General features: G+C 35.7%; 1 protein-coding gene and 1 long non-coding RNA gene across 36 annotated transcripts in view; one reads left to right on the plus strand and one right to left on the minus strand.

The window, feature by feature from the left end:
- Positions 1-15,936, plus strand: part of LOC141379459 (uncharacterized) — a 169,772-nt gene extending 153,836 nt beyond the window's left edge. Inside the window, exons 5-6 of the long non-coding RNA XR_012396112.1 lie at positions 2,749-2,919; positions 15,887-15,936. This is a non-coding gene — a long non-coding RNA (uncharacterized lncRNA). The remainder of the gene's footprint in view (positions 1-2,748; positions 2,920-15,886) is intronic.
- Positions 8,667-22,689, minus strand: part of tfap2d (transcription factor AP-2 delta (activating enhancer binding protein 2 delta)) — a 212,742-nt gene continuing 198,719 nt past the window's right edge. For 34 of the 35 annotated variants that reach the window (XM_073932955.1, XM_073932949.1, XM_073932956.1 and 31 more), the window contains 7 exons: positions 22,058-22,555; positions 19,756-19,816; positions 16,819-16,984; positions 15,341-15,459; positions 12,427-12,568; positions 10,136-10,249; positions 8,667-9,514 (listed from right to left, as the gene is read on the minus strand). In XM_073932955.1, the coding sequence (XP_073789056.1) occupies positions 9,301-9,514; positions 10,136-10,249; positions 12,427-12,568; positions 15,341-15,459; positions 16,819-16,984; positions 19,756-19,816; positions 22,058-22,522 (1,281 nt within the window). In that variant the 5' untranslated portion in view covers positions 22,523-22,555 and the 3' untranslated portion in view covers positions 8,667-9,300. 35 annotated transcript variants of the gene reach the window in all.

Here is a 22,689-nt window from a genome sequence, read left to right on the forward strand (position 1 = left end):
CTCACATAATTAACACATCTCTTGACTCTGGTTTATTCCCCACTACATTTAAGCAGGCTAGGGTAACCCCACTGCTAAAGAAACCCAACCTGGACCATACGCTACTTGAAAACTACAGACCAGTATCCCTGCTTCCATTCATGGCCAAGATTCTGGAGAAAGTAGTGTTCAATCAAGTCCTGGACTTTCTTACTCAAAACAATCTCATGGACAACAAGCAATCCGGCTTTAAGAAAGGCCACTCAACTGAGACTGCCCTGCTCTCGGTCGTGGAGGATCTCAGACTGGCTAAAGCAGACTCTAAATCATCAGTCCTCATTTTGCTGGACTTGTCAGCTGCTTTTGACACTGTCAACCACCAGATCCTGCTATCTACGCTTGAGTCACTGGGCGTTGCGGGCACTGTTATACAATGGTTTAGATCTTACCTCTCTGACAGGTCATTCAGGGTGTCTTGGAGGGGAGAGGTGTCCAACCTACAGCATCTAAACACTGGGGTACCTCAAGGCTCTGTTCTTGGGCCACTTCTCTTCTCCATCTACACATCATCTCTAGGACCAGTCATCCAGAGACATGGATTCTCCTACCACTGCTATGCTGATGACACCCAGCTATACCTCTCTTTTCATCCTGATGATCCCTCGGTTCCAGCTCGTATCTCAGCCTGCCTGTTGGATATTTCACACTGGATGAAAGATCATCATCTTCAGCTGAACCTCGCAAAAACGGAAATGCTTGTAGTTTCTGCCAACCCGACTCTACACCATAACTTTTCAATCCAGATGGATGGGGCAACCATTACTACATCCAAAATGGTGAAAAGCCTTGGAGTAACGATTGATGACCAACTAAACTTCTCTGACCACATTTCTAGAACTGCTCGATCGTGCAGATTTGCACTCTATAACATCAGAAAGATCCGACCCTTCTTATCTGAACATGCAGCTCAACTCCTTGTTCAAGCTCTTGTTCTCTCCAAACTGGATTACTGCAACTCTCTACTAGCTGGGCTTCCAGCTAACTCTATCAAGCCTCTTCAACTGCTCCAGAATGCAGCAGCACGAGTTGTCTTCAATGAACCTAAACGAGCACATGTCACTCCGCTGCTAGTCCGTTTGCACTGGCTGCCAGTTGCTGCTCGCATCAAATTCAAAACTCTGATGTTTGCCTACAAAGTGACTTCTGGCCTAGCACCTTCTTATCTGCACTCACTTCTGCAGATCTATGTGCCCTCCAGAAACTTGCGTTCTGTGAATGAACGTCGCCTCGTGGTTCCATCCCAAAGAGGGAAAAAATCACTTTCGCGAACGCTCACGCTCAATCTGCCCAGTTGGTGGAATGAACTCCCTAACTGCATCAGAACAGCAGAGTCACTCGCTATTTTCAAGAAACGACTAAAAACTCAACTATTTAGTCTCCACTTCACTTCCTAAGCTGCAATTGCCTCTTTGAATATCACACTAATTGTACAAAAAAAAAAAAAAAAAAAAAAAAAAAAAAAAAAAAAAAAAAAAAACTACTAACACTTCCCTTCTTAGACTTTACAGACCTGAAACTTGCCTTTAGTACTTATTCATTGTTGCTCTTAGTTGTGTAAATTGCTTCCTTGTCCTCATTTGTAAGTCGCTTTGGATAAAAGCGTCTGCTAAATGACTAAATGTAAATGTAAATGTAAAATAAAAAAATATAATAAAATAAATTAGTAGAATAGAATAATATAATATAATAAAGTAATAAATATAATAAAATAATATAATACAATAGTAATAACTATTGGCAAGGCAAGTTTATTCATTTAAAATTTTTATTTCATTTTTATGCCTAATTTAAATACTATTATTCATGTATCTGTATTTGATTTCACACACACACACACACACACACACACACACACACACACACACATATATATATATATATATATATATATATATATATATATATATATATATATATATATATATAATTATTTTATTTGTATTTATTTATTTTTTGGCAACATGAATAGGCAAAAGTTGTTATAAAGGCAGACCACCATCAAAACATTCCACTGTTTGTTTGTAAACTAAGCAGCAAAAACTGATTCAGGATTATATAATAAATATTATTATTATTATATAATATAAAGGGTAACCAACAAAACATATACTGTAATTCCTAACACATGTAGCATATATGTTTGTGAATGCAAAAGTGAGTGGATGTTTCCCAGTAATGGTTTGCAGCTGGAAGGGCATCCGCTGGGTAAAACACATGCTGGATAAGTTGGCGGTTCATTCCACTGTGGTGACCCCAGATTAATAAAGGGACTAAGCCAAAAAGAAAATGTATAGCATATACAAACAAATACACCAAATTTCATCAAGATAATTATTTAATTTAAGGTGAACAATTTCAGTTTTATAATTATTAGTTTGATTAGAAATTCAACACAAGCAATTGCCATTTTCATTATAGTCATCCTTGAACAGAAAGATCCTTGTAAATATCCACATATCAGATACTGCAGTGTAATAGAGAACTGATCGCTGTGCATTTCCCCATGTAGAGAAGGAACAATTCCTCATTCATGCACAAGAGGTCACTAGGTCACTAGAAATACACATGTTACTGACAATTCAATTGCTTTGTCAACAATTCAACTCCACCTCCTAACATTTCAACAGAATGGTTTTAAGAAACTAAATGTTAAGTGTTTCTGTTTACAATATTCTGAGACTCGCTGATCCTGACCCAGTTTCATCTCAGTTTCAGATCTGTTGCGCTGGTCATTAAGATGCTGCTCGACGTATGGATGAGTGAAAATAATCTGCGATGAATGTTTCATCAGTCCCGCTGCCACAGAGAAAGAGCCAGAGCCCCACACTCACTCTGGGCATGTCTAGAGGCCATGACAGATGTCCAACAGTCTGACAGAAAGTAGGCTCATTCTGCACACACTTTGATTTCTGTTCAACATAAACACACATTAACATTCTCGAGATCATCAAACACACACATATCACATTTCTGTCGACACAAAAGCATGCTTTTGGCATAGTTGGGGCAAACCTAAGTAAAAATAACAAACATTTATCAACTGTTTCCAAAATAACATGACGCTGTGAAAAATGCTGTGTTGTTTTAATCCAATATTTGCTTAAAAACTGTTGGTTTTGTCTACCTTTGACTGATTTAAAGGGTATCTATGATGAAAATCATCTTTTGGAAGCTGTTTTGACAGAGCTGTGTGCAGGTACAGTGTGTCTACAGTCATATTGGAGTGATAAACACGATACATCTCCTTTTTTAAATTTCCTGACGTTATAATAGAATCCAAATCCCTCCCATTTTGAGCCCGACGGCAACGGGATTTAGGAGAGCGGTTTCCCCGCCCACTGAAATGATTGACAGCCGTGTATTAACATGTCTCCGTAGTTACACGTATAATCATATCAACAAGACAGGACGTGCGCAAAGCAACTGGGATTAAAAGATCTGTTCAGCTCTCTGTGATCATCAATCATCATCAAATGTGATCTAGAATGAGTTTCACAAGCTTAAAACGTTTTTTAAAACAGTGCATGTTTGTAATAACTACAGTGATTTTACCGTCTTTATCACCACAGCCGCATGTCAGTATAATTATAAAAGAAGATGCTTCAATCCTGGTTTGTGGACTTAAATCAGGTTTTATTTTGTGCATCAACATAACAGATATCCATACAGCAGTGGAAATAACGTTGATCCTGTCACATTTGCCATGCAAAAACAGTGCAAAATTAAACGCGCACACTGTGTGTGTGTGTCTGTGTGTGTGCGTGAACTTTGTAAAGACATTGTGTGTGACTCATCGTTGCAGAAAGGCTTGAATTAACTCCGCAACAAATACATCAAATAATCATTGGGAAAGGTCTTACTGTAGTATCTCTTACAAATGTTACGTGAGATCTGCTTCCTTCATGTCTGTCACTGTGCTGTTTATCTGACGCAGCCGAGGCACACTCTGACAGGCACGTGGGAATGATGGGTGGGGAAAACTAGCTTTAAAGGCACAGGCAACAAAAACAGCTACAAGATACTCAGAGCTGAAAATGACAAACTTCTGAAAGCTATTATAAATGATCTGATGGGTGTTTTGAGCTGAAACTTTACAGACAGTCTGGAGACACAAAAGACTTCTTTTAAATCTCGAAAAAGGGGTAAAATAGGTGCCCTTTAATGCAACACAGCATATTTTAGAGTATAACAATGAAGCATAGAATATGCATTGTTGAGGAAAAAAGTAATATGTAACAATCTTGCGTACGTCTCTTAAAAAAAACGTAACAATGTGTTACTTAGTTTATTTTCAAGGAAAGTAATGTGTTCCGCATAACTGAGTGCACCCTATTTTAAAAATGAATCATTTTATCCCTTTCTCAGTGAATATGGGTATATATTGGTGAATCTGAACAAAACATATTTATTAACTGGATATATTTATTAAAATAATATTTTAATCACTGAACATCTTTAATTGTTCAGTGATTAAAAGATAATAGATTTACATTTATGCAAAGTATTGAAAAATAATACAAACTACAAAATTTCAACTAAATGTAATACATTTTTTGTTTTTCTTGAATTTTACTTTTTTTTAATTCTTTGTTTATTTTTTAATGAACTTACAAACAAAAACTAAAAGGACAAAGACAAGGATACCAGTAGACAAGTATAGCAGCAAAAGTCATAAAAATAAATAAATAAATAATAAAAATACACGATCAGAATACAAAAGTCATAATAAACAAAAAAAGTTCTGCTGTGACTGAGTAAAGTCACATTACTATGAAAATACACGAGGGCATCAAAGTTTCATTAGAGGTATTCATATTTTTTGAAAGACATCCCCTTTGTTTCTTAAGTAGTATGTATATTGTTCCAAGAGCATTGTTTCATTCAAGAGTTGTATTAACAGTTGAAATGTTGGAGGCCTTTGTTGGTTCCAGTTGACCAAAATGCATGTTTTGCTAGATAGGAAGTAATGCTGAGTCTCTTTTATAAAAGTCGGATCAAATGTCTTGTTCAGTTCTGTCATCAAAGAGTTATTCTGTTGGTGTGCTGTCTGATGGAGTTTGCAAAGCTTTGGCTGTGAAGTCCTGTACTGCTTTCTTGAAAAATGTTAGCTTTTTGCATTCCCAAAAACATGCATGATTGATCCTGAATAGGTTTTACCTCTGTAACATTTTGCTCATTTAAAAAAAATTTATTTAATATTTTATTGTTTAATTTTGGACTGTTATGATTAGTTTTGTTAGATTAGCTCCAGATTTAACTTCAGTACTGACTATTCTAATGTATATGCACAAATATAATATTGTAAAGCTTCCAAAAATATAAAAATTGTATGTAAATATTAAGTTAAAATATAAATTTAAAGTAGCTAATATAGGCTTAAAACTGTAATATATTACTTTTTTTACGTTGAGCATGTGTAAGAATTATCCTTTAATATTATCAGAGGTTAATTAAACCTACGTCTGGCGTGATCCACAATTCTCTGCCATTACACAAACTGGCCGCAAGATGTCGCGCGCGTAACACGGTTGAGAGATCAAGTTCAAGTCGAAACCTTACAGAAGAGGGCAGAAACTCTCCATCTGTGATAAACACAATACAACCAAGTAAAAATGTATAGATTATTCTCTCAGAAACTTGCCGATGTATAAAATAATGAAAAATAATATTCATAAACGCATTTATCAGGTTTTATTTAGCAAATTCTGAAGTAGGCAAACAATATTTTCACTGTACAAAATTATATGATCAATTAGCATATGCTTTAGGTCATTGTAACCTATTCAACTAAGTTAGAACATGATTAAATCAGTTTAATAAGTTACGGAAGCTGTTTTAAGTCAGTTTATCGTAATAAAAGTTCAATGGACTCAAGGTTAATTTGTTTCGTACAAGTATAAGGCAGCCAGGATTTTTATAGTGTTGTTGACATCCGGAGATTTTGTCACTCGTGACAAAAAACGCTATTTATAATTATATGATCGGGTGATTCTGTTATGAATTAGCTTTAAAGACACACAAACAGGAAAAGTCATTGGTATGTCCTCAAATGTGTTTGTGTGGTCGGTAGGGCTGCGCAATATATTGTTTCAGCATCGATATCGCAATGTGTGCATCCGCAATATAATCACATCGCAAAGATATGCAATGTTGAGGTGACTTTGCGATGTATGTAAATTACATTTACATATGCAGAACCTTAATGCATGCACTGTTCATTTAACTTATCTTTGCTTTGTTGCATTTATCTATGCTTTTAGTTTGTTTGTTCCATGTTCTGCATGATTCACTTCCCTATACAGAAAAGTCCAAATCAAAATTAATACATTCGGTAACACTTTACCAATTCTCACTATTAATTAGTTGCTTATTAGCATGCATTCCAGCAAACATTTTTTATTTATTATTATTTTTTTAAAGATGTCTAATAGACGTCTAAACATAGTCGTCTTGGGTAAAACAGAGCTCCATTTCAGTGAAAATCTAATAGACGTCTAAGAATAGGCTAAAGCTAGACCAGTCATCAAATAAACCGAAATGAATGACTACACATATAATGTCTGTTTAATCGGTCTATTTGACGGCTTGTCTAGTTTTGGGCTATTCTTAAATGTCTATTAGATTTTCACTGACAGCACAAGTTTAGCCTTGTTTTAGCCAAGCTGTCTATATGTCTATTAGATGTCTATTACACACAAAATTGTTTGCTGGGATATCCTTGAGATATTGGCTCTTACTAGCATATTAAGCACATGCTGCGTTTAATGTTACATCCTTAATTACCTATTAATGAGCAAATTAGTAGCTTATTGAAGCGAAAGTCAAAATGGTTTGTGAGAACTGAACCCTAAAATAAAGCGTGAAGAAAAATTATTTCCACATATAATAAAATGCATGGCAATATATATTTTGCAATGTCGTGCAGCCCTAGTGGTCGGGTTCATTTGCACGCACGTGCTGAAGATATTTTAGACCATTTCAATCATGTTATTGGCCCATGTACATTTCCTGCTTGTTATTTAACCATTTCGTAACAAGAGGCAATTCAATCATAACTCAATGATAAAACCGCTATCACAACATTGTTTGGCAGTATTTTTGGATTGTCGGAAGCTATAGAAATTAATAATGTAATCTGGGAACATTGTTAGTGTTTACGTCCCTCAAAATGGTGTATAAGTTGTGTACGGGTCTGAACATATATTGATCGTCGTTTTTGTCTGATTTTTGTTTTTATCTTATTCATGAATATTATTTAACTTGTTTTAAATATCTAATTTGATCAATTAAATTATAATTTAGGTTACTCTTAAACATTTAGTAAAAAAAACCTCTTAAGACATTTTCTCAGAGTTAACATCATTATTTTTTTATTAATATATTGCTATATTAATAATTTATTATTTATTAATAAATACAATTATTATATTATTAATATAATAATATTATTTATTAATAAAAATAATATAATATATAAATAATTTATTGTTAATAAGATATTATTAAAACAATTATGCCATTTTCGTTACAATTTCTAACCACAATTACCACAAATATCATGGTTGAAGTATGGCTATTGTATCAAAACCATGGTTAATTTGTAACCACAATAGCCGTGTTTTTGTTTTATTTATATGATAAATCAGTGGTCAGATTTCCCAAGGGGTTTAAACGCTAAATATTAGTTTAAAATCATTAAGTTCTGGTTGTTTTTGTTGTGAGTTTCTTGAGCGTTTCCTCAAGAGGACTTTTATTTGCATTTTATCTTTTGAACTTTGAGATAATTACTTTCCGAGTAAACTAGGTCGAGTGGATCTCATCTTCTGGTGTATTAAACTGAAGCGAAACTTTATTTATTGAACGTCACACATGCATCTAGAACTGCCCGAACTGATAACACGCATCTCGTGATCAATAAATGCGCTAATTACGCGTCAGGACTGTTTGGGTTTTCCTCAAGATTGTGTTGGTGTTTTGGATGTTATAGCCGCTGATTATCGAAACGTACTAAGATCAGACAGCGGTTTCCTACCAAATATATGAATATGAAGCGCTTTTATCTTGTTGAAAACCTTCGCATCGATCTGTCAGTCAGTTATTGACTTTGTAAAGCCTTCTGGTGCAACATCATTCCGGTCTTTCTCTCTGCTCTTAATGATCTCTGCTGTGCGTGAGCGCTCATTAATTCCACATCACCCATGTTTATTCACATTTAATATGTGTTCCGTCATAATTAAAACGCATTTAGAATCGAGTTTTACTGCATTGTAGGTTTAATTATGAACTTACGACAAGATTTTAATTACAATAAATACTTTAGTTGTGTTTATTTAAATCTATTCATCTACTGCTGATAATCATGGCCTTCAGATAGAAGGTAACTTGTCAGATATCCAAATGCAGATGTAAAAATGCCTGTGGTCTGAGTAAAAACGATCCTAAACATGTAAAACAGCTGCAGGTGAGTGAGAAATTTGGCTGAAGCAGGTTGGTAAGCTGAGATATGTGATCGATTAATCAATAGTGTGTTGTCTGTGTCAAATCTATAAGCGTAGCATCTCAAATGCACATCAAATATGATTCATATTCAAGCAGCATCACAAGAATTCCAGTCCAGACAGGTGAGCTAATATAAGACTTTGAGCAATATGCTTTATTGAACACCAGTAGTTTGCATGTAGGGTTATTTCATATATGTAGTTCAAAGCCTACAAGAAAAGATTGAATTTATATATTTATATATAACTTTTTTTACAAATGCAGTCAGAGTTTTGTGTTCTGGTACAACAGTGGGGGATTTCCTTTTCGGATGGTGTACAAAGTTTAACATGCACATTATACAGTAGTTAACAGGGAAAGTTACCTGTAATATTTTTACAGTCTCAAACTGACCTCAAACGAGGCCTCGCCAGAAATGGAATGTGAGTCTTTTTTTATTTAATAAAAGATATTGCATTTTTAAAATCGTTATTTAAACTAATTACAGACAAACTTTAAGCAAAATAACTTCTTCAATAACTTAGAAAATAATGAAATGGTTTGCGTTTTTTTTTTTGCGGGCAGTGAGAATGGTGAGTGGTTTGTACATACAGTCAGACTCTCATACAGGGAAAGCTGAGGTTGTTGGAAGGTATGCCAGTTGTAGAAATGAATGCATATGGAATAAAAACCCAGTAACCCCGCCCCTAGTAGCCACACCCTGAACAAGTCCCGCCCATCAGGGCTCAGTCAGGACAGCGGCCACTTCTGTGTCATTCAGAGTCATTCCGTCTTCTCGATTTTACCGTCTTTTGTCGGTGCCTCGGTTTTGCGCAGTGTTTTGTCCGAGTTGGAGTTGATCTGATTGGTGTCCGGCGTTCCTGTGCTCTTATTTGCTGAGTGTTTCTCCAAGTAATTGAGCATTTCGCTGAGAATCGTTTGAAAGGTGCTAAGAGCTGCACAAATCGCCGGCGTACCAAATCCATGCGTGATCAGACTGAAAAAGACAGTGGAAAGCAGTTGTCAATAACAATCCTTCATTTAGTACATCCTCCTCACTGTTAGTCATTTAAAATTCCACTGACTTTGGCTTTTTGAAAACAGTTCATGTTGCAAACTGGTATTTGTTCTTGTATTATTCAGGGCGTCTGTGGGGTTTTAAAATGTCTTAAATTTCATTGTCTTTAAATCATTTTAAACAGGTCTTCATTTTGCTTTGTCTTAGTAAAGCTGCACAATTTGGGCCGACATCCACCCAGTGTCCAACAATACATCTATTGCAAAGAGAAGCAATTCACAGCAGCTGTTAGACATTTTTACAGCAAACTCCCCAAATTAAATTCCATAATCAGGAAAAGAAAACTAAAAACATTGAAATGTTTCCTCATGATAATAGAATTAGTGCTGTAAAAGTCTAAAATTTAATTCTTAATGGTCTTCAAAGGGTCTTAAAAAGTCCTAAATTTGACTTTATGAAACCTGCAGAGAGCCTGATTATTGTCAGCACAAACACATTGTTTTTTTTCCAGTGTTATAGAAGCTATATAGAAATAGCTTACTTTCACAATGCAAAACAATCAACTGGTGCTATTTTTGCAGGCAGGTTTTGGCTCTTTACCTGAAGTGTGTTAGATGTCTCTGAATGTCCAAGTCCAGAATTGGTGTTGGTCTAGAGGAACCGAGCGGTGATCGATCCTGACTTAACAAATCCTGAAATTCTTTACAGATCTGCCTGCAGAAACAGCCACACACACAGTTAAACACCTCGGCGAGTAAAACAAAAGCAGCATTCTTATAATTAATGTATAAAGGAGAGTTCATGAGAGCTTTCACCCAATTATCAGAAATTACACCATTTCTAATTCCCAGAATATTCTCAGGTGAAGTTTTGGATGTGTTGCAAAACATGAGTTTCTAAAAAAAAGGGAAATAAATAAAAATAAAAGTAAAATAAAGCCTAAATAATGGTCCTTTAATGGCATTGATGGCTCTTTGAAGATCCTTGAACATTCCATTTGGAACATGTTCTATGTAATGGAAAAAGGATTCTGGATTCCTTTTTAATCATTTAACCAGTAAACCCCACATCTTGGCCTAAAGAGAAATCAGTTTTGGAGATATTTACAGATTAGACGTCTTTTAAATAGTGAAAAAAAGGCTGTGGTTATCATTCTGTGCTTAAAACTGTTTGGAGTAAAGATCTCAATTGTACATTTAGGAGTAGAAATTTAGGAGTGCGGTTTATACACGGTTTATAATTTGAATCGTTTTTATTGGACTTTAGTGGAGTAGGCTCCTTAGGCTTGGGTTGAAGGACTCTGCTGGAGATGTGAGAGCGAAAAAGGAGACTTGATGCATGCCCTGTGGTCCTGTACTAAAATACATTAATTCTAGGTTAATGTGCACAGTTACATTCAGGATGTTTCTGGATGCTGCTTTTTGTTTTGTCCTTGAATATATGTACTGGGAGACCCGTCCGTGTTGGGGTCTGGTGTGAAGATGTCTGAGTGGATTCAAATAAGTATTATGATTGAAAGATAAATCATTATGAGGTGCATTCAGCAGGTCTACCATAATTTTAAGAATGGGTTACGGAATTGGGGAAGGTGGCAGCATACTGAATGAAAAAATGACATGTGCTCAGCATAATTGAGTGCACCCCACTTTGAAGATGAATATTTGTATTAATTTCTCTGTGAATATAGGCAATGTATTTTGGTGCATTTGAACAAAACAGATTTATTAAACAGATATTTTTATTAAAATAATATTTTAGCCACCATTTAGAAATTGAAAGATAATACAATTAAATTCAAGCAAAAAAATAAATTACAACCTACAAAATTTCAACTAAATTCTTCAATCCTTTTGCTTCTCTTGATTTTTCCCTTTTTTTTAAATTTGTATTTAACATTTTTTATATACATTTTTGACTGTTATCGTAAGTTATTATGTTAGATAAGCTCCAGATTTGACTTCAGTACTGACTAATCAAATGTATCTGCACAAATGTAATATTGTATAGCATCTTATTAAAATATGAATTGAAAAGAGAGATTTGAGAGGGGTGTACTTATTTATGCTGATCACTGTAGATTACTTGATAAATTGGATGTTTATCAGAGAAGATGGGGAAATTATTGAGATTTTTGGAGGATGAATGCACATGGCAAAAGTATAATTATCTTATTTTTTCTGTATTTACTGGATTTAACATGGGTGACATGGTGGCGCAGTGGGTGGCACGATCGCCTCACAGCAAGAAGGTCGCTTGGTCAAGCCCCGGCTGGCTTAGTTGGCATTTCTGTGTGGAGTTTGCATGTTCTCCCAGTGTTGGCGTGGGTTTCTTCTGGGTACTCCGGTTTCCGCCACAGTCTAAACACATGCGCTATAAGTGAACTGAATAAACTAAACTGGTCGTAGTGTGTGTGTGTGTGTGTGTGTGTGTGTGTGTGTGTGTGTGTGTGTGTGTGTGAGTGAATGCAAAACTCTATGGGTTGCAGCTGGAAGGACATCCGCTGCTTAAAAAATATGCTGGATAAGTTGGCGATTCATTCTGCTGTGGCAACCCCTGATTAATAAAGGGACTAAGCCAAAAAGAAAAAGAATGGATGATAGCAAATCTAATTACTGTAACTGCCGCTGTTGGGGAGGGGAAAGGGGGATGTGATAATGTGTAAACTCATGGAACTGTTAAAGTATTGAAGAAAATAAAAAAACGAATCATAATAAAAAGTCCTTTTAAGAAACTCAAATATTTTTGAGAAGCCAAAAATGGTTTCCCACTGCAAAAACCTCCTTTTGGCATCTTTATTTTTCTGAATGTAAACAGAGCGAAAGCCTTTGGGTGTAAATGAAGGCTTCATTTAGCATTTCATTAGTTGGCTGAAAGAAGAAGTGCAGTCTTACTTGGTGGCCAGCACCATTTTCTTGCGTGCGTTCTGTTCCTTTGGTTCTGTGTGCTGGCGGGCCAGATGCTCCCCGACTGCTTTAGTGGGAAACTCAGTCTCACAGGTGTAACCAAAGTCTCTAGCCAGGTGCAACGCTTCTCCTGCATCCACAGAGAGCAGAGAAGAGGGAAATCACTACTTTCTCTAAATACTGCTTATTGCAATTGCATAGATGTTGCATCAATCTGTCTCATACCATTCTTATGCTCAAACTCTTCCCTTGAGTAATAAAGATTATGTCTGCAGACTAAAAATATTCCACTTTTTTCTTTTATGGCGGAACTGATGTGTGATTTAATCCTAATGATATCATCTTCAGCAAATATGAGGAAACTAAACCAGATGCATTCATATCCTGTGCAGAGATCTCAATTATAATTAACGAAAAGTCGAGTTTTACCTTTAGCATTCAACTTAACATCAAAAACAAAAGTTGATTTTATTCTTTATTTATTTATAAATAAATACTCAAATAATACTGGGTAAAGAACAAAACTGTGTTCAATGCCTTAAACCTACACAGCACTTAAAACAACGATAATATAAACACATCGCTGTAATATATTTATTAGGTATATGTTTATTATCTCAAAACTCCCATAATTTCTAAAATATCAGCCTCTACCAAATGTTGTTTTATGGTAAAAGTACCAGAATTAATACATACACTATAAAAGATATGAAAATATGAAGTGTAATTTATTTTTAAAAAATCAAAATAAAACACTATTGAATACCAAATCATCTTTATTTTTGAAGTACGCCATAAAATATTTCACATTGTCACATTTTACACGTTTTCTTATTAATTAATTAATTTATTTTAACAATAAAACCAAAATCAAGTGTAGTAGTGCAACAGGGTTATGTTTGTTAGATATTTTTGTAAACCAACAATGCTGTGTGTGAGCCATTATTTAAAACAGTCAGTATTTAAAGCAGTCAAGATATGGTCAACCATTTGGTAGAGCAGGCAGTTAAAGGGTTAATAAAGATAATTATTAAAACAGGGTATCCGCAGGGTCTTAAAAAGTCTTAATGTCTTAAATCTCAAAAGCTACATTATAGGCTTTAAAAAGTCTTAAATCTACCTAAATGTCATGTTGTAGGCCTTAAATCTTTCCTTTGTTCATGTATAGCTACCAAATCTGGCCATTAACACCCAGGCCATTAACACTTTTAACCAAGGATGCTCCAATTAAACAACCGATAATCACATTTCATGACTCGATTGGTAGTCGCCAATAATCTGGCCGATCTCATGGACCGATCACAGGTGTTTGTTTATGAGTTTACAAGCAGAGGAAGACGCACAAGCGCTCGCATATTTATATATATATATATATATATATATATATATATATATATATATATATATATATATATATATATATATATATATATATATATAGCCTAAGCCAAAGTAAAATCAATGAATGAATTGTTTTCTGTAAAGCTGCTTTTGGCCATGACATGTTCATACCTAAATGGTTATATGAGATGTGTTTAAGGTATTAAATGCATTGCAGCATCCTTCATTTATTGTCTTAGGTAAGGCAAGATCTTCTCTTAAGGTTCATACTTAGAGGGAAAGTGAGCTTTAATGCATTATAAAGTTTGAAGCATCAGAATCGGTACTCTGTATCGGCTGATCACCGTGACAAGGAATCGGTACTGCAAAAATCTTGATCAGAGCATCCCTACTTTTAACTTTTTATTCAAAAATAGCATTCAATTACTTTCCTTACAGAAACATTTGCTTAAAAGTTCTCCATTTATTCACTGCTGATGATACTGACCTGACCTATATTCTTTATTATTTATTAAATTATTATTATTATTATTATTATTATTATTATCGTAGACTGAAATAATTCACTGCTATAGTTTGTTTATAGTTGTATTGATTGGGTTAAAAAACAATCAGAATTTAGCCCTGTTTAAGTCTAAAATTTAATTCTTAATGGTCATAAAAATGTCTTAAAAGTCTTTAATTTAACTTGGTGAAACCTGCAGAAACCCTGTAATATTACAACTGAATTACAACAGATTAACAATCTTTTTAAACAACTTCTTCAAAGTAAACTTTCAATAGCTAAATAGTCTAGCTAATTTGTGCATTTCTCATAATATTACAATCATTAATACATATGGAGAGGTCTTGTGTTCCACTGTAAATATCTGAACATATACCTAAATCCATTTACATTTACTTAAGCAAAATAACTACTTTTTTCTGAAAAATGTATTCAAATTAAGTCAATTTAATCTTAAACAAAAAAAAATCTTCTTCAGGGATCAACTAAAATTCAAAACAAAAAACAAGATTATTTTCATGACCAAACTGAAAGTCATTTTCTTGCGTTAAACATTTTCAGAAAACAGGACTTCATATTTTCTCAAGACTTTAAGGGATAGTTCACCCAAAACCGAGCATTAATTTATGCGCCAATTACTTGTTCCACACCCATTTGAGTTTCATTTCCTGTTGAACAGTAAAGAAGATACTTTGAAGAATGCTGAAACCCTGTAACCATTGACCTCCATTGTAACTGTTCCTCCTACCTACTATGAAAGTCAATGGTTACAGGTTCCCAGCATTCTTCAAAATATCTTCCTTAGTGTTCAACAAGAGTAAAGAAACTTAAAAATTTGCAACCAATCGACGTTGAGTAGTTTTTCATTTTAGCGTAGACTAACCCTTTAATATTTTCTGGCGTACAGGACAATAAGCCTGATCATTTCTGCAATGTATTTCCACTATTTACTGCACTGCAACCAACTGAAGATTAAGTTAATCAGTCTTAATGTCAGCTAACATGCATCTGAAAACAGTCATGATATAAACCAGAGCCGCACAAATGAGTCCATACCTTCCACTAAAGAGGTCAAGAGTGTGACGTTGGCTGCTTTCCTGCGGCCTGCTGGGAGATTGAGTCCCAGTCTGTCCAGTTTCTCCCTGAGGCACCGGCCACCGTTCTTTGACTTGGCCCTAAACACACAGATGGAGAAAAGTCCATCAGCAACACTCATCGCATGTCTGTCATTCACATCCCCAGAAGAGCGTTTTCTGCCCAACATGCCAGTTTTTCCCCAAAACACTTCTACATTATTCAGCCTAAACACTCTACAAACCTACATTTCTGTGTGAACTCTAGCTGTGTGACATCTTTACATTTTTTAAGATCAGATTTAGAGGGATATTTCACCTTAAAATGAACATTGTGTCATCATTTTACCTTGTTTCAAACATTTATTAGCTTTTTCATAGGTTTAAATGCAAGAGAAGATATTGTGAAGAAAGCTGTGAGCCTGGAACCATTAACTTGACATTGAATTGCGTTTGTTTTTCCTACTATGGAAGTCAATGGTTACAGGTTTTCAGCATTTTTCAAAATATCTTCTTTTGTGTTCAACAGAAAGAAAGAAAGTGATAAACGTTTGGAACCACTTGTGTGTGATTTAAACAGTGAGTAAATTTTCATCTTTGGTGAACTACCCCTTTAATAATGTGGAAAAATCACAAAGCTTATTTTAATTTTGATACATTTCTAATCTAAAATGTTTAATAATAATCAATATGTAAATTTCATTTAATCTAAACTGAATTTGAGTGTTTTTCTAGTGCTTCTTGTGTTAATGAACCTGTGCATCAGCAGTATGAGTTGTCCTGTGTGTTTAAAACGAGTGTGTGTGTGTGTGTTTCTCTTCTCTTCTCGTCACTGGCCTCATTTCTGCTCTCCAGTCTGTGTCCCTCATCAATAATGGAGCCTCAGCTTCACTGTTCTCATTCCCTCTCCATCTCTCTCTCTCTCTTTCTCTATCTCTCACATACACACACATCCAGCCTTTATCTCTGGATTTACTGTCCTGGACTCCATGTCCCATCTCTTTATCCTCTTTCTTGCTTTGTTTTGCCAATTAGAAATTAAAAAATAGCAGGAACGTCATTCAATTCCATTAATTATATTTCAGTGTCTTGTTTTAATCCTCTTAAATCTCTTTAGGATTGCAGAATTTCATGCAACATGCATGGAGATCTTTATTAAATTGACAGGCAAATGTGTGCCAGCAAACACTCCCTGCTTCTCTCAGGACTCACAGCTGTAATACACTCTTACATAGGGGTTTGCAATGCTATGGAATAAACATGTTGCCTCCTCCATTTATTAAATGAATTGGTTTTAAATTAATAAAATACAAATAAATATAATCTTTTCCATTGTAAAGAACCTTTAGAGCAATTAAAATGTTCATTTGGAACCATCAAACAATAAAGATTCAGTTGTTTTAAATGTATTATTCTGTCATTTCAAATTGAGACTGATTCCCAGCTGTTCTTCTCTTTTACCTTCTTAATATTCCACCGAGTAGAGAAGCGTTGAGACACTCTGGAGGAGACAGGCGCCGTTTGACTTCAGCGATGGTCACTTTGTACTTTGAGGTAGAGCTGAGAAGAGAAAGTCTTCCTGGTACGGAGCAGAACAGGTCTGTAGGATTCACTACACATGTGCCACCTGTACACAAAGACAACACCTTCAGTCAGCCCTTTGCCTTGTCTGTTCTGTTTGAGGATGTGAATGACAAAAATCACCCAGATGCATGCAACAGCAATTTAAAAAAGGCTATTAATGTCTTATACAGGATCGCTTGGACAATAATTCAAAGCCAGTCGTACTTTTGAAAGCATGGGTTAAAGCTGTGTTGTTGATTTTGGGTGGATGAAGCGGAAGTTTACAAAGTTATCAAAATGAGCGTGTCATCGTGTTAAAATAAAGTTTCTGGAAAGAGGATTTTGAGGAGATGCCATAGTAGAACTATTTTAGGTTTTACAAAGAACCTTTCATTTCTTAATGCAGCATTTTTTTCTTAGTGCAAAAAACATTTTGATTAATCCAAAGAAACATCCTCCACTGAAAATATTTTTATGGTATGAATTGTGTGTAAAAGGGTCTATATGAAGAGTGTATTGTAGGTCATTTTAAAGTGAATGCTTCTATGATTTGAATAAGTCATGTGGTATGAGAGATTTTATAAACAGCACAGTCATTATATAGTTCAATAAGTAAATAAATCAAATGCTACTAAAACTCTAACTTCCAAAAGTATTTCATCTCAGCTACTTTTTTCCAGCTACTTATTATTTACCTAAAAGTTAATGTTGTCACATTTAATTTAATATACAATATGTGTTTATTAAGACGTGTCTGTCAAATCCATATGCATAAATGTGTTCAGGTTGTAAATGTGACATGTCCAGATTGCATTGGAATTAAAGGGTCAGCTAGTTTATTTAGCCACGTGTGTTTGTGTTTGTGTTGGAGTGTGAACGTGTGTGTTCCTGAAGGAGTTTTTTTGGCTAGTGGGCCTCAAACCAGCTCCTCATCAGTCACCCTAAAGCGCTCTGACAAACCCAAGATCTCTGCTAGCATGCAAGTTCACTTCACATTAATTCCACCCAAAATGTTTTGATTCAAAGTAGTTTGTATTTTATGTTGCCAAGGGCAATTGAAAAAGAGCTATTGCCGGTAGTCTGGTCGCGCGCGCCGGGCCCAGAGGCGATAGCGGGTATTTAAGCGCGAGGGAGAGTAGCCCGAGGCAGCGCGCGAGCGATCACAAAGCGAATCAAGCGCTTTTTGCGAGTTTGCCACAAAAATTAAAGAAAAAAAGACATAGGCCAAATGTCATTCTGTTTCTATTTCAACTGTAGTGATGGTGCGTGTTTACGGCGCGCGCCTCGCGCTCATCACCAGCGCCCAAACACACACACACACATGCGCGCGCATGAGCGAGCGAGAGCGCGCGCACAGTGAGAGAAAGATGCAGTCACACATTCAGTGTGTATGTGTGCGTGCGTGTGTGTAAAGGCGGGGTGAAGCTTGATCAAATTCCTGAAAGCTAAGAGGGATAATCATGATTAAAACACAGACGACTTTTCTAAGTAGGATCCTCGTTTCTTGAGTGATTTCTTTTGAAAAAGGTTATCTGAATATTCAACGAAGCCAAAGCTGCAGTCAGTGTGAACAACATTAATATGATCTCCACTGAATTTGGAGCCGCGCGGCATTAACATATCAAAGCGTGCGCCCGAGGCGCGAGAAGCTATCGATACCGGAGCGCGAGGTAAAGCAATGATTATTGGTTGTGATGGTTGGAGCGGCGGAGCTCGCGGCTAAATCCTGCACACCATTAACTGGAAGTGATGGCGAGCCCAACACCTAGACAGAGTTTATTAAAAATTAAGCGCCCAAGACACCGTTCGCTTTATGGCAAACTCCACATGTGTGTCGATCCACTGCTGCTTTGAAGACACAGACAAAGATGCGACTGATATTATGAAAATATTACGAAACGTGGAACACGATTCGATTCATCCACACAAGACTCACGATTTTACAAAACACAGCGGCAGACAGAAACTCTTCTGAGAACACCTCTCACTGGAGGATGACCTTGAGAAATGTATGTTTTCTCGTGGTTTTAACTTGTGAAATATATATATAGGCCCAGTGCCTTAATTATGGATTCCCTGAGTAATTAATGCATTTTCTCTGAGCTGCGTTAGTTGGAAAAATACTGTAATGCTAAACATATATAGACAAAACAAAACGTTTATTTCAATACAAGCAAAATCAAACAAATAATAATAATCATTGTTTGTTATATTATTTAAAAATAATGTTTGCAAATTGGTATATTGTACATGAGTAAATAAATAACCCTGATGCAAACAATTATAAACATACATTCTGCATTTAGCCAAATTAATTTCAAACGCAAAGCCGACATTGAAATGCTTTTAACTTCTTTTATGTATTGATATTATTATTATTGTTGTTGTTTATTTTTACTTGTACGTGTTTTACAATAACAACCGCATTAAATTACAACAATAAAAACATGCCTGTTGATTGACGTATAAATACTAAAAATGCTTGCTTTCATCGTAATTAAAATGTTACCATTTGCTTTTCTTTAAAGAGATTAAATATAAAGGCGCTAAATCTATATCTATATCTATCTATCTATCTATATATATATATATATATATATATATATATATATATATATATATATTTATTTATTTATTTATTTATTTATCTCGTCAATGGAAAGCAGTAGCCTATAAAATGTATTCAATAAATTGGCGATTTGTATATAATTTTAAATATTTTAAACTATATCTAGCAGACATGTCAATGAAAACACAATTAGAACTTAAAATAAATATATTTAAACAAATTAAAAATAAATAACTTTCTATTTGCGTGTGTATTTGTGACCTTACCTCTCCGGATCACACCACCTTGGCCATTTAACACGAGTCCGCATTGCGCGTCTACAGATCCCTAAACAAACAAACATAAATATCTGAACTTCATAATCCATAATGAACCATTCTTAAATATTGTGATGAGTGTGACACATTAAACAGAGCACGTGCTAACAGGTTGTTAAGTTTCAGAAGTAACGGCACCTGTTACATTATGATGTCAAACCAACAGATTATTATTTTACTTTCTCTTATCAGTGATGTCATCAGCCGAAGGAACATTGGATTGCATCAAAAGAAAAGAGTTAATCCGTCTCACGAGCCACGACCAGTCTGGAGGCCAAGTCAGACACACACACACACACTCTCTCTCTTAAAGAAAAAAAAAAGAAAAGCACACATATTTCACCCACACACTCACATCCATATTGACACCATACTGGCGTGCTCTTGTAACCCTTTAACAAACTCCTGCTCTATTTTTCTTTTCCCCGCAGTTAAAGTGATTATAAAATCAATATACAAACCCGTCGGATCAGGCATAAATTACGCGTGTGCGTGTTAAAGGTGCGGCAGCTTCTATTGTTCCGCGTGCCAAATCTGTTTAGCGGCTCAAAGATGCGCTTGTGCGCACGAGACTGCCCGCATCTGTTCCGCGGCCTTCACCGAGCGCACGGTTTCATTCAGCACCAAAGAAAGGTCCAAAAAGCTTTTCACGGGACGTATGTGTTGCTTTCTGTGTTTTTGTGTCTGTTCTCCTGTGGGTCTTTTTGTGTGCGTGTGCAGAATGTTCCTTAACACGCGACAGCAATACTAAAGAATCTTGCGTTTTTTTCTCAACACGCTTAAACTTACAGCTGTTAAAAGCGTTAAGAAAAAACAATATTATAAAAGCAGCACATTACAAAATTGCATTGTTACTACAAAATATTAAAGCAGTTTAGTACGAATGTTTTCGGACATTCTATACTATAGTACTGCAATATATATTGGAGTACTATAGCATAGATTGGAGTACATATAAATAAATAAATAAATAAATAAATAAATAAATAATTAAATATATATATATATATATATATATATATATATATATATATATATATATATATATATATATATATATATATATATAAAATATATATGCAATAATGTTAACCCAATATCAACCCCAGCTGTACTATTTTATTAGAAAACAATGCTTATTTTGCAAATGTATTTATATTACTATTACAATAGTTTTATCATACTATTATATTTTGCAAATGTTTTATATTACTTTCATATTTTTACTATTGTACTATTTTATTTTGCAAATGTGTATATTATTTACACATGCGCTGTAAAACATGCACAAAACAAAAAATATTATGTAACAAATATATGTTAATCAAAATATTAAAACAAGAGTGTGTACATTCATATCTATCTTGTAGTATAATTTGTATAATCCTACAGTTTAGATTACGTCAGCGTTATCATTCAAATCTATAATTTTAGTATACAATTATAAATATTTATATGCAGTGAAATAAAATTTCCAAAAAATAGCAATGTCTAAAATTATTTATTTCAATACATAAAATGTATTTCTATTTAAATTCGCCGTCGCATTGCGTTTTAAAAGCACTGGGTAATTATTTTGATCTTAACATATTTTTGACTTACCGGTTAAACTTGAGCTGTTTCAGATGTCTGTGCATAAATAACCAGTTGATTGACATTAAGTCCTAAATTGGATAAACTACGGTGCTCTACAGCGGAGGATTTGCCTTTTGTTCGCACTTTTTCAAGCCCTTAATCCGCCTTTTAACAGAGGAAAAAGAAACAGCGGCTTTACAGAAGCGAGGCCCGACATACGCGCAGACTTCTCAATATTCACTATATTAAATATGTAAAATCCGCTGGTTAAATCAACTCAAATGCGGTGCATCCAAACGTTTCCAAATGCAGCTTTAAAAAGTCTTTATTTCACGCATCGGTAATTTATGCGTTTCTCATGCACCGACTGTTATTTTTTCACTATGTATTTTCTTCGTTTATACGCAATTTATTTGTAAAGAGTAGCTTACTATTGTGCGTTATTCGATCAATTTATTCGTTGTGCGAAATCATCAAGGCCGCAAAAGGTGATCGCACGGCCTTCTTTTTCCGGATGTTTTTTTTTTCGAGCCCTCGGGCAATCATTTCTTCTGTTCGGGCAGTGAAAGTGACTATGCAACATCCCTGAAGGCGTCGACTTTTCTGCAGACGACACCGTTGAGCGTGTGTGTGTTTGTGTTTTGTGCTTGAACGGTAGAATGTCGGTGAGGTGTACCTGTAGGTCATCGGCCCCCGGTGGCGGCAGCCCCAGACCCGCCCCGGGCAGCAGTCTTTGCTCGGGGTGCATGCCGTACTGAGAGCCGTGGCTCATGATTGACAGGTCATGCCTGCGGTACGCGTCCAGGCAGCCCAGTTCCCTTCGCTGCTCGTCCAGGCACGAAGACTTGAGCGCCCGGGCGTTGTGAAGGTTGATGAAGTCCGCCGGTTCGCCGTGATGGAGCTGCTGGTAATACTGCTGCGAGTGATGCAGAGAGTTTAACGAGTACGCGTCCGGGTTCACGGCCGGGTGGCTGTGCTGGAACTCGTAGTGGAACGACTGGTGGTGTAAGGGCGTGTACTGGTGGTTCGTGGGAAAATACGGGGAGGCAAATTCGGTTCCGGTAGCTGGGTATGTAAGCGGAGACGATGAAGAGTAAGCGACAGACGAGTTGGCCACAGATTCCAAGCATCCGAGTTGCATCAAACGGTAGCTGTTTGATCCGTCGTGACGTATCTGTGCGGGGAAAAAAGAGAAAAATATGAGGGATGTCATTTACACGCGCTCGCAGCGATCCGCGCGCATTTCTCACGCGGCGGAAACTCAAACCTTCCCCAAACACACAAACACACACAGCAGCTCAAAGTGTC

This window comes from Danio rerio, chromosome 20 (genome assembly GCF_049306965.1).
Source record: "Danio rerio strain Tuebingen ecotype United States chromosome 20, GRCz12tu, whole genome shotgun sequence".
Classification (NCBI taxonomy): domain Eukaryota; kingdom Metazoa; phylum Chordata; class Actinopteri; order Cypriniformes; family Danionidae; genus Danio; species Danio rerio.